This window comes from Thamnophis elegans, chromosome 1 (genome assembly GCF_009769535.1).
Source record: "Thamnophis elegans isolate rThaEle1 chromosome 1, rThaEle1.pri, whole genome shotgun sequence".
NCBI classification, from domain to species: Eukaryota; Metazoa; Chordata; class Lepidosauria; order Squamata; family Colubridae; genus Thamnophis; species Thamnophis elegans.
The window spans coordinates 114,968,852-114,986,216 of NC_045541.1; the positions used below are offsets into that span (position 1 = coordinate 114,968,852).

General features: G+C 41.6%; 1 protein-coding gene across 3 annotated transcripts in view; it reads left to right on the forward strand.

The window, feature by feature from the left end:
- Positions 1-17,365, forward strand: part of PAPLN (papilin, proteoglycan like sulfated glycoprotein) — a 92,262-nt gene that overhangs the window by 12,884 nt on the left and 62,013 nt on the right. For all 3 annotated transcript variants that reach the window (XM_032228569.1, XM_032228560.1, XM_032228578.1), the window contains exon 3: positions 14,939-15,054. In XM_032228569.1, coding sequence (XP_032084460.1) covers positions 14,939-15,054 — 116 coding nt within the window. The remainder of the gene's footprint in view (positions 1-14,938; positions 15,055-17,365) is intronic.

The following is a 17,365-nucleotide window of genomic DNA, read 5'->3' on the forward strand; positions in this document are numbered from 1 at the left end:
TTGGTATGGGCTAGCAGGACTGTTCTTTTACTTTTAAGAATTAACTTTTTTCACAACTTAATACTTTTGTGCGGGGAATGGAGTTTCAGGCTAGGGAATGGGGATAAATATCACAAAGTCTGCCAGTTTATGTGGCCTCTCGATGACTTTAAAAAAGAGCTTTTGCAGTCAGTTTTGGTTCACAGCAAATTCCCTTGTTTGATTTCCCACTTGGCTTGTGCTTAGAATTAGAGTTTGATTGATTGCATTGTAAAAACTTAAGGTAATTATTGCTAAGATCTAAAACTACGATCCGCTGTAAATTTGTATGAATATTAAATGATGTTGATCGGTGGCTACATTATGGGACTGAAGGAAGAATACTCTGCATGTAGAAATATGCAGAGTATTCTTCCAATGACACATGCCCGTGTCATTGGAACGTGAATTTGCTACAGTATTTGCCTATGCTCCTTGAGCTGATATATTCAAAGTGACACTTTAATTTCCAAGTTAGGAGCAGTCTGACTTGAAAATTATAAAGCATGTAATTGTAATGTAATATTAGAAATAAAAAAATGGGTGTGCCTTATGCACCAGCATGTTTAAACATGCTTGCATGCTCATTAAAAATATGCATTTGGTTGATGTTTGTATCTACCATCTTTCAGCAATCTGTGGAAGTCTACTTGTTCTGTTTCCAGGCTACTTTCTAAATCAGCAAATGATAGATTGTATTAGTTTTGGCAGTGGTGTGATTTTTTAAATATACATTTTATAATTATAAGAAAGAAGAAGTTGGTTTTATAATGTACATATCTTTTATAAAGTATGGATTTTTATCATTTTTCAGGAAGCTGTAGACATGAACTTTCTCAAGTTTTACCTGTCCATTTAAAATTTTAATTTAAATGCTGAAGTACTTAGCTTGGTCTAGAACCATGATGGCACACCTATGGCATGTATGCCCAAAGTGGCACATGGAGGCATGTTGCCTGGCATGCGCAACATTGCCCATTCCTCTTCCAGGTTTCTGGCGCGCATGTGCACACGATGAACAGCTGGCCTTTGTGTGTGTGGCAGTGCTGGAAAATGGAAGAGCTGGTTCTCCATTTTCCTGAATGAGCATGCATGCCAGCCAGTTGATCAGCATGTGTGAATGCATGGCAGTAACTGGAAGACTTGCTGGCCAGCATATATGCACACAGTGAAAAACAGAAGTTCATTTCCCAGTGCATGCATGGCCCCTGGGCAGGTCCTCTTCTTGATCGTGGCCCAGATGAGTGTGAACAAAGAGCTCCCTTTTCAGCACTTGGTGCTGCCTACGCACGCTCCCTTTTTGGCACTTGGTGCAGAAAAAGTTCTCTATCACTAGTCTAGAATATGACCAGTGGGACCGATTATCAAATACAGGTCCTTTCCAGCAAGGTGCCTTATATATGGGTTTAATCCCTGTCCATTCTGGGGTTATTTAGATCGGGGGGCTCTCACAACAGTCGCTCGAGCCCTTGTGATCTCTAGACTGGAATACTGCAATGGGCTCTACATGGGGTTGCCCCTGAAGTGCATCCGGCGACTACAGCTAGTCCAAAATGCAGCCGCGCGAGTGATAGTGGGCGCACCGCGGTTCGCCCACGTTACACCTGTCCTCCGCGAGCTGCACTGGCTACCTGTTGGTCTCCGGGTGCGCTTCAGGATACTGATGACCATCTTTAAAGCACTCCATGGTAGTGGATCTGGGTACTTGAGAGACCGCCTTCTGCCGATTACCTCCCTAAATCGACCAATTAGATCGCACAGACTGGGCCTCCTCCGAATTCCATCTGCCAGTCAATGCCGACTGGCGACCACACGGAGGAGAGCCTTTTCTGTTGCTGCCCCGACCCTATGGAACGAGCTCCCCATGGAGATCCGTACCCTCACCACTATCCAGACCTTCCGCGCAGCCCTCAAGATCTGGCTCTCCCAGCAGGCCTGGGGATAGGCTCCTAATTACCCGCCCGAGTGTTTGTTTGATTGCTGAATGAAAGTTGGGTTTTATTATTTTTCTGTTGTTCACATATTGTTTTGTTTTGACCTTGCACTTCCCCTCCCCTGTGGTTGTAAGCCGCCCTGAGTCCCCTCAGGGAAAAGGGCGGCATATAAATCCCAATAAATACCTAAATACCTAAAATATTTGATGTTATAGTTCAATGCTTCTAGAAGATGTGAAGTTGGGGAAGATGTTTCTGAACAATCCTTGGACTGTACATGCTTTTTTAAAAACATGGGTGGTAAAAGAGTGGCAGTAGAGGCAAGGAAAGGCCATACCTAGCAGCACCTAGAAGTACCTTATGGTTTAGATAGCAACATTAAAAAGTGTGACCATGGAAAATTACTTCTTGGCAGGAGCAGTAGAAACCCCATAATCCTCATAGGTGACAGAACCAATAATGCACAGCTGGCTGTATTTTCCCAGTTGAAACTAATCCTCCATGAATCCCAGGACTAGTGCTCTTTGAAGGGAACATTAGTGCTGTTGTTAAGATATGGATATACTGTTCTTTTAAAGGAATACTAAATCCAAGCTTAAAAACCAAGTCTTGTGCTATTTCAAAAGACCACACATGGTTATGTGGGAAGAAAAATCAGGTCCATTTCCAAACAAAATAGAAGCTGCTTAAGAAAGAAGGTTTATTGGTGAGCAGAACCAAGAACAGCATGTAGTTCGGGGACAGCTAACAAAATTGGATTGGGATAGGGAGGCTTTTATACATTTGGGGGGGGGGGTTGTATTGAGATATTCCAGGAGGTTATGCAATGTAGTGAACTTTGTGTCTTTTTCTATTCTAATGGTGGTGGGTAAATCTTATTATGTCCTAAAGCTCATGTCCTGTCCTTGGGGGAATGTAAATTCTTAATCCCACCAACTCTGGGGGAACTGGGCTGAAGGTCTTTTGTTTATGAATAAACTGGCCTGGATTTCTTAACAGCCACAACATATCCATCTCTAAAGACTTGAGGCTTCTGCTTGAGGCTATGGGGCTGTTTTTTGCCTTTGTTAAGATTTTTCTCCATTTCTCCTTTGGGAAAATATAATATTCTGCCTCTTTTAATAGTCCCCAAAATATTTCATTCTCTGGGGGGTGGGGGCTTCCCACAGTTATATCAGAGGTGGGTTCCTACTAGTTTCAACCATTTTGGCAGAACCGAGAGTAACTTGGCGGCCTGGGTTTCTGGAACTGGCACCCCACCCCACCCCGAACTGGTTCTCTTGGTGGCACCTACAGCACCTTGTTTTTGCCTTCTGCACATGCACAGGACAATTTTTGTTGCACTGGGCATATGTGCATGGCGCATCCCTGAGCAAACCGGCAGTAGCAGGAGCTGGAACCCATCCCTGAGTTACAGTACATCATGTAAAACCTGACAAGAACTTTGGACAGATTCCTTTGTGGAGGTTAGTTATTTGTTTCTCATGGAAAATCTGGTCACTCATCCATTTAAGGAATATCAATTCCATATTTGTACCAAATTCTTGAGGTATATGGCTATTGAGAGCTATAATTCAGTTAGCAATATGTAATATAAATAAAATGAGGTTCTCCACATATGGATAGATAAGACTCATTAAATCTAATCTTTTGGGGAAAGGTGAATGTACAATACTCAAAATGAGTATTATTCCCAATTTAATTTGAGTATTATTCCCAGTTTAATTTATATTCTGAGAGGAATTCCTCTCAGAATATAAATTAATAAATTATTTGTTTAGAAATTGTTTCATGGAGTTCTTCAATTCCAAGAATATCTTAACAGAAAATGCAGTTACTAGTTAATGAGGGAGGATTCAGTTTTCTGAATATCAAGTGTGAGAGGACAGGCTGGCTACAAAATGGTGCCTTGCTGGTGTCCTGTTCCTTTAAGAACTCCACTAGCCAATCCTGCAGCTGGTGGCTGTAAAAGCTGAGCAGACTGGCAACTGGTTGGTGGTGGTTCTGTTGGAGTGAGAGAGAAGGTAGTTTGTGTTTTTTGGAGGAACTAAACTGACCTGAAGTAGCCCAAGGCAAATAAAAGAGTTGTTGTTTTCCAGAAGTAGGACTCACAAAAAGAAATGGTGGAGGAACAGGAGTGATAGAAGAATTGAGAAGGGTGATATAGTAAATAGGATGTACTAGTTCTGAGTCCTTGTGGATATTGCCTAGAGGCCAGGTGGGGTTATTTTGGTACTCTGAAGTTTTGGAGCTCACTGACCTGTGCATGTATAAGAGAACCTATGACATGGAGCTAAACTTACATATTGCCAACTATTGAATATGGAAAGCCAACAATTTTCTGATTTGTAACTTTGTAATATACATATATGGCACTTTTGGTTAGATGGACTAATAGAACTATAATATGTCTGAAAACAAATATTGGTTAGAAAGCTGTGGAATATAATGACTAATAAAAACATTTCTCATCTGCATTACTATGCTAAACTGACTTTATGGGGAAATCTAATATTTTAAAAAATGAGAAAATAATATGGATAAATTGAATGAAAGCTGTGACATTGACTTTAGACCAATTAATAGATGATGAATGTGAATTTTTAACATATGCTGGGCTGAGAGACAGACCTCTATCAAATGTAACTCAGTGGCAATGTTTACAGCTACAACACTTGTAAATATTGTCAGCATTTTCAGCAGAGATATTAGAGCAACTGATTAAATCTTTCAAAATTAAAAAACCTGCTATTTCTTTTTATAGATATTTGTTATTAATAAATCATGTAATGGTGGAGGAAGGAGTAGAATAAAGAATTAGATATTCCTATTTTATCTAGACAGTGGGAAAGTACTCTTCTGTAACAAGAGCATCAATTGATCTTAATTTACATGTTATACAAGAAAAAATAATATATAGATTTTAGGAAATTTCCCTTTATAGGAAAGAATTGCCTCATTGTTAATTGGTACTAGGAGGTGTGATGCTTATTAGGAGGTGTGATGAATACCAAATAAATTTTTCCCATAAGGAATAATGTAGTGAGTTACAAAGCATCAGACACTGACAAGTTCTAACTTAAGCACTGAATACCAAACAAATGAATCCCAGGACAAAATTTTCATGTCAGAATGCGTTGAGAACCAATGAGTTTCAAAGCAGTTAAGTACCAAGGTACCACTGTATCTGGTTTGTCCTGCAGCCACGTAAAAATGGCCATAGAAGACAGTAACCAAGTAGGGGGCACATGTCCACAGCAACCTGATGTAGCTGATATGACCTGGGCCAGTCCAACCCCTGAGTATTTCATCAAGCAAATCATCAATGGAGCATCTTAAACCAAACCCATGGTAAAATCTGTGTTGGGAGAACAGAGAAAGCTGTATATATAAAATCTCAAATAGTTGAGGCTGACTTTAAGTTACCTTCCTCTTGTGGACCTTGTAAGTTATGAAGGCAAACTCATAAGGATATCTCGTATCAACTTGTGGGGCATGTTTGTACTATCATATTGGAAAGGCAAAAGGATAAGGCTTTAAGCTTTCCTATCAATGAGCTATGAATGAGATGGAGACTACGTTGTGTAAAGAATGGGTGAAATTATTGTTTTTAAGAAAGAGTGATGGAATAGCTAAGTGCAAGTGGGCATTCACTCTCAGTAAAAGTGGCATAATTAGCAGACACTTTATTGTTGTAAAACTACAGGTAAATTAAAAAGTGTTAGGAATAGATGACGCATTCTTATTTTATCCTCCAGGCAGAAGGTAGATATCAATGAAAAACAACAAAAGTGCTTCTCTAAGACACAGACTTTTGCTTTCTAGTAAGATAAACCTAGGATTACTCACCCCATTATGCCATAGTGCTTTGCTTGGTTTTAGCTTAGCACAGTGTATGAATCCAACTACTGGGAATTACAGACTATTTTCTATGACTTAGTGTTTTGTCTGAACCCATTCATTGTTCCATTCTTTATGGATTAAATAAGCAATGATTTAGCATAGTTATGGATCAGTCTGTCTCACTCTTCTTAAGATTTTGTTTGAGACTATTTGTTTGGAATGGTTAGGAATTGTGTGTCTTCAGTTGTGCTTAACTGCCTTTAAAAACAAAAAGCAGGAATTACAAAATGGCATAACATGTCTTTCTGAAGTAAATCATGCTTTGCTGCATCCTTGACAGAATCAAGCCAAATATTGAATACGCAAGCAATTGCTTCTTAGTACATATTTATTTACCATATTAGTCTTAAATAAGGGATACCTCTACATGGAGCTGAACTGGAAAATGTCCACAAAGCATTTCCCTTTCCACAAAGGGCTTTGCACTGGTCCAAAACCACTCTAGATCTGCATCATTCACATGATGCTGGCTGGTTTGGCAATTTGACTCTGCTGCAATTTATTAAAAACTGATTGGATCTGTCTGGCTCACCAAAAAAAACCAAGCCAAGAATGAACTCTACAGGAAAGCTATGGCTATCTTTATTGAGATTGGTATAATAACAGACTCTTACAAGTCTGATTGTGCTGTGCGACCTTCTTTCCTAATTCATTATACCCATGTGAATTAGGCATCCATCTGAGCTGTTTTCACCTTTTATTATTATTATTATTTTGAAATATAGCCTTATTTTTCTCATCACCTTGGTGACAGATCTAGCCTAGTCAAGGTCATTTTCCTTATGCTCTGCAGGACAAAAGCTTATTGTCTGGATGCTGGGACCGTTTTATTTTGATGAGAATATTGTGATTCTTTGGAGGAGTGGTGTGGTGGCCTAGAGGTGGAGTTCTTACCTCATAATCAGGAGGCTGTAAATTCAATCCTAGGTAGAGGCATATATTTCTCTCTCTGGGCACACTGAGACTGTGCTGAACAAATGCACTGCTGAACAAAACTCCATATTGGTGACAGGAAGGACATCCGGCCATTAAAACATTCTGCTAGCTCCATTCAGTTGCCAGGTTCCACCCCACAAGGAATTACGGGGTTGCTAAATGAAGATGATTGTGATTGTGTTTCTTTGGAATTTGTGGGTAGTCTGTCTTTCTCCACAGGTAAAATACTTCACTCATCTCCAAGTCCTGGATTGCTTATCGCTCCAATTACCTTAGAGCCGTGATGGCGAACCTATAGCACACATGCCACAGGTGGCATGCGGAGCCATTTATTAGGGCACGCAAGGCGTTGCCCTGTCAGCTCCAGGGTGCATGCGTGTGCTGGCCAGCTGGTTTCGGCCTTCATTTTGGACTGTTTTTCGCCTTCCGGAGGCTTTCCTGAAGCCTCTGGAGGGCGAAAAACAACCCAATGCACAAACTGGAAGTTCAGGAATGGACTTCTGGGTTGCCCGTTGAGCCATTTTTCACCCTCCGGAGCCTTCAGGGAAGCCTCCGGAGGGCCTGCAAGGAGGGTGGGGGAGGCCATTTTTTCCTTCACCAGGCTCCTAGAAAGCCTCTAAAGCCTGGGGAGGGTGAAAAACGGGTCCATCACGGGCCAAAAGTGAGGGGGAGACCAGAGGTTGCATGTGCATTTGTGTGTGTGGGGGTCGTACACATAGAATTATGGGTGTGAGCTTGCCCGCACATGACCCCCCTGTGCTCCCCCCGCTTTTGGCACATGATGGGGAAAAGGTTAGCCATCACTGCCTTAGAGGATCTTGTTTGTGTTGCTTCCTTTCCAATGCAGCAAACATGTGTGAAACAGACAGTATCCTATCAATTGCTCATCACAACTCACAGGATAAATTTACATGTAACATGCAGCAGATTGAATTGTTTTGCTCACACACATACAACATTGGAAATTGGAAGAACTATTGATCATGCTGATCTCTCCATGTTCTCTGTGTTTTGAAGTTAAGCAGAAGTTAGGACAATAGCAGAACAGCTTCCTTGAAAGTTTGGAGTAACTGAAAGTGGAAACAGTAATGATAGAACAATTCTGGCAGGAATAAGATCGCATTATTTTAATGTTCCTCCACTTTTAGAAAAAGTTTTTCTCCCAACAAAATAGGTTCTTCCCAATTTCAACTTTCTTTTTCCTTTATTCAAGCAGAATAATGCACCAACTTTATCTTGGCATCAGCTTATAGAAAATTCAGTTATGAGAATGGGTGGATTGTCCCTGAAGACAATCAGTGACCCCAACTAAACTTCCTGGCTTCTCTATAGGGCTCTGTGTGTAGGGCAGACAGAAATAGTTAAGAGAATTTGCTGCATGCAGTCCTGGGATTGATTGACTACTTTGAATTATTGTAACTTTCTAGGCACTAACTAGTCTACACTTGACCTATGAAAATTAATGCATCGTTATGTAGTATGCTGCTCTTTTCCTGCCCCATCATCTGTTTCATCCTCACTTTCATCATTTTATTGACCTTTCCTTGCCCAGCAGATTCCTGTTTTGTGCAAGTATCTTTCCAGAACCATTTGATAACTCATGGAGTTATTATGCATTTTACATATGCTTACTGTCTTTCATCTTGAAAGCTTTTAACAAACCAGCTGCTGTCAGTGAACCAGTAGTTACAGAATCTATGCACATTTATTGACTCCATTTTAAGCATTTTCTGTTTCATCCTTCACTTTCATCATTTTATTGACCTTCCCTTGGCCAACAGATTCCTGTTTTGTGCAAGTTCATTTCCATAAGCACTTGATAACTCATGGAGTTATTATGCATTTTACATATGTCTTTCATCTTGAAAGCTTTTAACAAACCAGCTGCTGTCAGTGAATCAGTAGTTACAGAAATGATGGATTTCTTTACAATTGAAATGCTTTGAGCATTGTCTATACACATTTATTTAGAGCCAAGGTGGCGCAGTGGTTAAATGCAGCACTGCAGGCTACTGCTAGATCAGCAGGTCAGCGGTTCAAATCTCACCGGCTCAGGGTTGACTCAGCCTTCCATCCTTCCGAGGTGGGTAAAATGAGGACCCAGATTGTTGGGGGCAATATGCTGACTCTCTGTAAACCGCTTAGAGAGGCCTGAAAGGCCTATGAAGCGGTATATAAGTCTACTGCTATATTGCTATTGCTATTTATTGACTCCATTTTAAGCTCAAGGCAAATGAGTTTCATAACTTTATATAAAGACTAGATATGGTGCTTTACTGGGTACCTAATCAACTTCTTGTACATAAACTCCCATATCTCTTCGTGGCAAAACTTTTATGGCCTTAGCCCAAATCATAGTCTAGATGCAATCTAAGTCTGTTTGGCACCTGAAGAAACCTTTTACAAAATTCAAATTTCTGGTTTTTTTTTTCTCAGCTAATGAAATATACTTGACATTTTACACCCCAAAATTCTACCATGGATGTCCATATTTGGAAAATAAAGCTCTTTCCAGTGCTGCCTATAATATAATGGTAGCTGCAAGTTAAAATGGGTTTAAAAAGAAATAAATGGAAGATTGCCCCATTAGCCATACTTGCTAAATAGAAATTCAATTTACACTCAGAAATCAGTATCTCTAAATACCCCCAAAAAAATGATATCAAATAGTAAAAGTAGGCTATTACATTTTATCCTATTTATAGGAGTTTAACAGGCATCTTCTTACCACTGTTGGCAATTGGCTATACTGTATGTAGCCCTTCTGTTGTTAACTTCCCATGTTCTCAAGAATGAATATTTTCCAGTGAGTTTAAACCTACTCAAGGGTGGAGTAGAAAAAATATTTATTATCATTTTATCCAGGTCTGACATGCTAAAAATAATCACCAATCGAGGTGTTCTATTAAATAAAAGGGAGGCGGGGGAACCCTTGCAGGGCAGAGCTGAGGATTATGCCCAATTCTTAGCGGACAAAATTGCTCGGTTTCGGTCGGACTTGGACTCCACCCCTGCAGTTCCAGCCGAGGCACAAGAGGATCAGATGGAACATCTCTGGGTTGAGTTTCAGGATGTTACCCCCGGGGATGTGGACAAGGCCATGAGGGCTGTGAGTGCCTCCACCTGCGTACTGGACCCGTGTCCCTCATGGCTGGTTACCAGCAGCAGTGAGGTGACACGAGGCTGGATCCAGGCGGTCGTGACCGCCTCTCTTCGGGAGGGGAACTTCCCCGCCGCACTGAAAGCGGCGGTGGTGAGACCCCTCCTAAAGAAGCCATCTTTGGATCCAGCTGTCCTTAATAACTATCGTCCAGTCTCCAACCTTCCCTTCCTTGGGAAGGTTGTTGAGAAGGTGGTGGCCTTTCAGCTCCAGCGGTCCTTGGAGGAAGCAAACTATCTCGACCCCTTCCAGTCAGGCTTCAGACCCGGTTACAGCACAGAAACCGCTTTGGTCGCATTGACTGATGATCTCTGGAGAGCCAGAGATGGAGGATTTCCCTCCATCCTGGTTCTCCTTGACCTCTCAGCGGCTTTCAATACCATCGACCATGGTATCCTTCTGCGACGACTGCGAGAGGTGGGAGTGGGAGGCACCGTGCTGCGGTGGTTCTCTTCCTACCTCTCAGACAGGTCGCAGTCGGTGTTAGTGGGGGGGCAGAGATCGTCCCCTAGGCCCCTAACATATGGGGTGCCTCAGGGTTTGGTCTTATCCCCCCTACTATTCAACATCTACATGAAACCGCTGGGAGAGATCATCCGCAGGCACGGGATCAGATACCATCAATATGCGGACGATACTCAACTGTATCTGTCCGCCCCGTGCCAACTCAATGAAGCGGCAGACGTGATGAACCGGGGCCTGGAGGCGGTTATGGACTGGATGAGGGCTAACAAGCTTGTGCTCAACCCAGAAAAGACCGAGTGGCTGTTGTGTTTCCCTCCCAAGGATTCCACCAATATTCCATCTCTCAGGCTGGGGGGTCAAATTCTATACCCCTCAGAGAGGGTTCGCAACTTGGGAGTCCTCCTAGATCCACAGCTATCGTTCGACCACCATTTGACGGCTGTGGCTAGGGGGGCATTCGCCCAGGTTCGCCTGGTGCGCCAGTTGCGACCCTACCTGAATCGGGAGGCACTCACAACAGTCACTCGGGCCCTCGTGACCTCTAGGCTGGAATACTGCAATGTGCTCTACATGGGGCTGCCCTTGAAGAGCATCCGGCGTCTTCAGCTGGTACAGAACGCAGCTGCGCGAGCGATTGTGGGTGCACCGCGGTTCACCCACATTACACCTATCCTCCGCGAGCTGCGCTGGCTACCTGTCGATTTCCGGATGCGCTTCAAGGTGCTGTTAATCACCCATAAAGCCCTACATGGTAGTGGATCTGGATACTTGAGAGACCGCCTTCTGCCAATCACCTCCCTGCGACCAATAAGATCACACAGATTGGGCCTCCTCCGTATTCCATCGGCCAGCCAGTGTCGGCTGGCAACTACAAGGAGGAGGGCCTTCTCAGTAGTCGCCCCGACCCTTTGGAACGAACTCCCCGTGGAGATTCGTACCCTCACCACCGTCCAGGCCTTCCGCATAGCCTTGAAGAACTGGCTAGCCCGTCAGGCCTGGGGATGAAGATAGTTGCCCCTCCCGAATGATGAATGCATGTTGGTTACTGTTTTTATTATATGTGTCTTTGTTATTGTCTGCATTTCCCCTTCCCTGATTTTATGTGAGCCGCCCTGAGTCCCCTCAGGGAAAAGGGCGGCCTACAAATGTCAATAAAATCTCAAATCTCAAAAAATGTTGGCCATTAGCACCTACTTCTATTATTTTCCATGTAGCAGCCATGAGGAAACGTGAACAGATTCGGGGCCTTGAGAAAGTTTAGCTTTTTCTTTCTCTGCCAAAGTTTCAACAACAACAACAGAATGCCTCTTGAAATATGGCATTTGTATTTCAAGGGAAGGTCACTTTGGTGCCAGTGACGGATTTCTTTGAACTTTATAATTTTTTTGTGTTGGAGCCCCTGCTGTCTGGAACAATCTTTCCCCAAATCCCCATATTCATTTGTAAGACTTTAGGAAAGCTTTAAAAACATGGTTTCTCCCTTCCTCTGCATTAGGTCAGGATGCTGGATGATGTCATCTTTGCTATTGTTGGCTTTAAGGTTAAATTTGGCTCCTACTTGTGAGTTGGACTAAAACGTCTAAAACTGTAGGATTAGAATACCCGCCAGTCAAGCCAAGGGGAATTACATTGTATTGAAATCTACAGCCTCTTGGCATTTTTTAGGATCCTGCACCTGGGCCTGCAGATTAAGATTCAAGCCAGGCTTCATAATCTTTTACCAGCTGTTCAGCTTGTACCAGAACAAAATACGCTTGTTTGGTCACTGCAGAACTGCTCGTCCTTTTGACCCAATGTTACAAAAGCTTGAATGAAATCATGATTAACAGTCCAGTAAATGGTGCCTTTCCTATACAACATAGAAGATCACCCTCCACAAAATTTACCTCATATGGGTTTATAGTGAGAACAAAAAAGGAACTAGTTCTTTATAGAAATAACTTTTTTTAAAGGATTAAAAGAAAGCATGCGCATCAGTGGTGGGATTCAAATAATTTAACAACCGGTTCTGTGCCCTAATAACCAGATAGGTAGGTGTGTCTAAGTGATCATGTGTCCGGGTGGGCATTGCCAACTCAACGTCACTCAGGTCGACGGGCGCTTTGCCTTAGCTGTTACGATGTAATAAGGGTTAACCAGAGAGGCAGTTTCTATAAGCAGGGCAATAAAGATTAGGCTAGAGACAACACAGAATGTTTCCTTCCTGCCTTCCTTACAGGATTAGCCCTGTAAAGTGAGGGAAAAAAAACAAAAAGAGATTTCTTCCAACAACCAGTTGTCTGAACTGTTTAGAAAGTTAACAACCAATTCTCCTGAACAGGTGCGGACTGGCTGAATCCCACCATTGATGCACATATACCCATTATCACAATATTCCCTTCCAGGGTAAGATACATTATGGAAGACTTAGGAAAGGAATAGTAAGCTGAAAAAAATAAAATTTGGTAAAGGAAAAATGGAAATCTGGCCACATTTAGTTTATATCAACATCTTTCCCTACTCTTCTCAATACGTTTCTGTCCTTGCAGCCTCTTCCTGCTTCCACTTTCATTCATTTCTCAATGATCTCTTGAAGAACAAACATTCTGTTCTGCATCCAGCTATCCTTGCTAAATGTTTTTCTGGGATTTCTCAAAATAAAGAGGAAACATGGGTCATTATTATTATTATTATTATTATTATTAGTAGTAGTAGTAGTAGTAGTATTACAGTTATTATAAATGTAAAGATAAAGATTTCTCATGTCAAGTTGTGTCCAACTCTAGGGGGCAGGATGATGCTCATCTCTGTTTTTTTAGCAGAGGGAACCAGTGTTGTCCATTGCTGTGGTCATGTGGCCAGCATGACTATACGCCGAGACACACAGAGCACTGTTATATTCCCATCGAAGTGGTACCTATTTATCTACTCTCATTTGCATGCTTTTGAACTGCTAAGTTAGCAGGAACTGGGGCATGTAACAGGGACTCATCTTGTTGCGTGATGCTCAGTTTTCAAATCTGGGCTATAAACTTTCCAGCTGACAAGCTCAGCATCTTTAACCGCTCAGCCATCACCTCCCCTTACAGTTATTATATTAACCGTGAATTGAAGTGCTCTTTGTATAGGAATGTGCTCAATCAACCATCCATTATTACTCTCCTTGCCTTGAGTATCCTTGGACATGTCAAGGGAGAAAATGTCCACCGTAGACTTCATAAAATGAAAAGAACAGAATTTGCTTATGAATGCTAGTGGCATAAACCAGATTTATTTTTTAATGGCTGGACTTTAGATGTAATTTTCAATCTTTAAGTTGCCACATAAATAGTTTGTAAATGTAACGAGCAGCAGAAATAACCTTAAGGAACAGGAGGAAAAATTGCAACCAAGACAAGGATCAGATTAAAAAAACAGAGTCCACGCCAGAAATGTAATTTGAGAAAATGTCTCAGACATGTCCCTCTCTAGTTCTCATGAAGAAAAAGGGGGAAATAGAGGGAAGCACATTCAGACTTGCAAGATTCTGTTGCTATAAGCTTGTGCTAAAAGTAGTATCAGCTTGCACATCTTTGGTTTCCAAGCTTGTTTACCTTGGAAGGCTGACAATAAGAATGTTAAAAAGAACTTTAGTAGATAATCTGGTATAGACACTACAGCTCACTATTTTAATTGTTTTTCAGATCCCCAGAAAGGCCCATACATCTTGCAAAAGTAATCAAGAATAGATGATTCTCTGAATTCTATGCCTTTCTTCAACTATCCCTTGGTAGATAGATGACACTTTTTTGAACTGAAACATGATAAATCTTTTCCCTTCTCCCTGTCCTATGTGCACTGTATGTGTGCATGTGGAAAAGTCTACAGGACAAATGGACTCTCACTTGTAAGAGGGATAGATTGTGAGTTGCTCATTTCCCGAACATGGCTTAGATCCGTGATGGCAAACCTATGGCATGCGTGCCATAGGTGGCACACAGAGCCCTCTCTCTGGGCACACAAACTGTCACCCCAACTTAGCTTCAATGCGCATGCGCATGTGCCTCCTGCCAGCCAGCTGATTTTCTGGTCTTTGCTGCTCATGCAGGGGATGAGGTGCATGTGGAGACACACATGCATGCGTGGGCAGCGGGAGCGTGGGTAGGGTGCAGCACCATGGCCTGTTTTTGGTCCCAAGAGTCTGCAGGGAGGCCTGCTAGGCCAAAAACAGGGCACAGGGAGATTGCATGCACATGTGGGGGGGAGTGCAAGGGTGTCGCGCATTCATGCACAGGGGTGGGGGCCACTCAGGGTATCACACCTGCATTACATTATGGGTGCGGGCACGGGACGACAAAAAGATTATCCACCACTGGCTTAGATGACCCATCTCAAGTGCACAGAAATGCCATTGTCACAAGAAGCTGCCATACCACAGAGAGACAAAAATAGGGATGAGACAAATGGTGTTGTTATTGTCCTTCAACCATATTTCATTGTTGGAAAGTATCTTTAAGATTCCAAAATGTCGACCATCTTGCTGTCTAATGAATTGTTCTTACAGGCTCGAAAAGCAAAGAGGCAAAATGACTTCTGGGGCAGTTGGGGAGAATGGGGTGAATGCAGCCGGAGTTGTGGTGGAGGCATCAGTCTTCGGCAAAGGCACTGCTACTCACGCAGGTAATAACTGTTTCTTTACCATTCCGTTTTCTACACCTTAAGCTGTATCATTTACAAGAAAGGATAGAACAGATCTTGTATGGAAAATTAAGAAGAGTCTTATGAAACATTAGGCAGATTTCTGAGACCAAACGTTGCTTATCTATTTAATGGGAGGTGTCTTTGTCTTGTTTAGTTCCTAATGGTGCTTGTTTGGATTATATTTAGATATATTGGGGATCTGGGTGATTGCAAGAAGTGACATGGGAATGAAATACATGAACTTGAGGATGTAAGCATCATATCCGAACTTAGTATTAAAAACAATAATATTGGTATTAATAAGGTCAGTAATGACCATCACATGGCATACTGATTATGTTTTCTTGATCAATAACATTGATAAATTGATTAATTCGTAACTTTATTTAGCCTCTGCTTCAAGCCGTTAGACACCTTTAGGTAAAGCTGTCATCTTTCTCCACCCATCAGTAAGTTTGAAAAGGAACAAGGTATTACCATGAATATTGGTTTTGTTGAAAAGATTACAATTACAATTCTCTGAACAATTGACATTACACAAATACTCAAAGGTAATAGCAGCAAAACCTATAATAGGATGCAATCTTTTATTTTGATTCTGGCCACAAGGGCAGAAATGGACTTGAGATAAACTACCGTATTTTTCAGAGTATAAGACGCACCGGAGTATAAGACACAACAATGTTTTGAAGAGGAAAATTTTTAGAAAAAAGTTTTTGTACTCCGCAAACCTCACAAAAACGGCCCGTTTTTCACGAAAATAGGCTCTTTTTTAAAAGGCATAAATAGTACTTAGGAGGCTTGTAGAGTGCTCCTGGCGGATGGGGGGGGCAAAAACGAGCAAAAAATGGGCCCATTTTTGTCAAAAAAAATGGCATGGATAGCCTTTAGGAAGCTTATAGAGTGCTGCTGGGGGCTGGGAAGCAAATTCACTCATTTCTGACCTCCCCAGCCTCCAGGAGCTCTCTGAAAGCCTTCTAAAAGCTATGCACAGTCATTTTGGTGAAGGCAGCAGGGTTTCGGGAGGCAAAAAAATGCCATATTCAGTGTATAAGACGCACCAGATTTTCATTCTCTTTTTTTAGGGAAAAGGTGTGTCTTATACTCTGAAAAATACGGTATATTTCCACAGTTTTCGGTTGGAAAGTCCCTCTGAATTTTGCTCAAGATTGGCAATTTTGAATTCAGCAATATCCTGGAAGCATCAAAGGTTTTGTGCAGATGTTACCTTTCTGTTAAAAGAAGAAAGGTAGAGAGATGGAGGAGGAAAACTGATTATTTGGGAAGATAGCACAAAAACATTTTTTCCCTCAGCAATTTGGATTTGATGACTTCCCGAGTCAGTGCCCTTGTGAGGTTTGAAATAGCTTCCCACTCATCATGATGCTAGACTTTTTCATGTTTTCCTTCCTTGATTTATTCCACACCAAAATTTCCAAGAATGACATGATTGTGATCATTGCCTAAGAATTCTAATTTAAATAATCAAAGTTTATTTTTAAATTGTTTATTCCATTGTAATTATACATTTGTAATTTGCCTTGTAGTTTCATGGTAGAAAATTAATTTGGGAATTGTTTATGGCTCTTCCAGGTATAAATACCTTTACGATAACCAGATCTAAATCCTGAAAGAGTCTCCCGAACTCTACCAAACTGAAATTCTGGGTTAGTGCTGCTTTGTTTGTAGACACAGCAGAGACATTGTAAGCATGGCATTTTGCAGACACTAACAAAAGCCTAGATGTTACATCTATGTAGCAATAAAAATGCCTGAGCCTTGCGTGCTAAGGCAGGCAAAGCTGCACCCATTAGTGGCAATGTTCTGGAGGATATGTACTTGTCTTGTATAAACAAGGCCAGACATTGAAAGTGTTGAATGCTAACATAACAAATTTGTTGTTGTTTTTTAAAAAAAGTCAGTTTCTCCTAAGGTATTGCGAAATTACTAGATATGCCTTCTAGATGAAGGTCTCTGCCATCAACTCTCTCTCTCTCTCTCTCTTTTAACCTTTAAATTTGCACACACGGAGAATTCAAAATGAAGTCCTTCAATAATAGCATGTCTGAGGATCTCATGGTTTTATTTTTGTAAACGTTACTAGAAAGATCTGGTTTGGGGGAGGGTGGTTGCTTTTTAAAAAAAACTAGGGCGTGTCCCCTTCTTTTCATTTACTTGAAATCAGGGAGAAGTATGTTTGCTTACCTATGGAAAGAAAAGTTTAAATTGCTTCCACTGCAAGCATAGAATCATAGGATTGGAAGGGACCTTAGAGGTCTTCTAGTCCAAT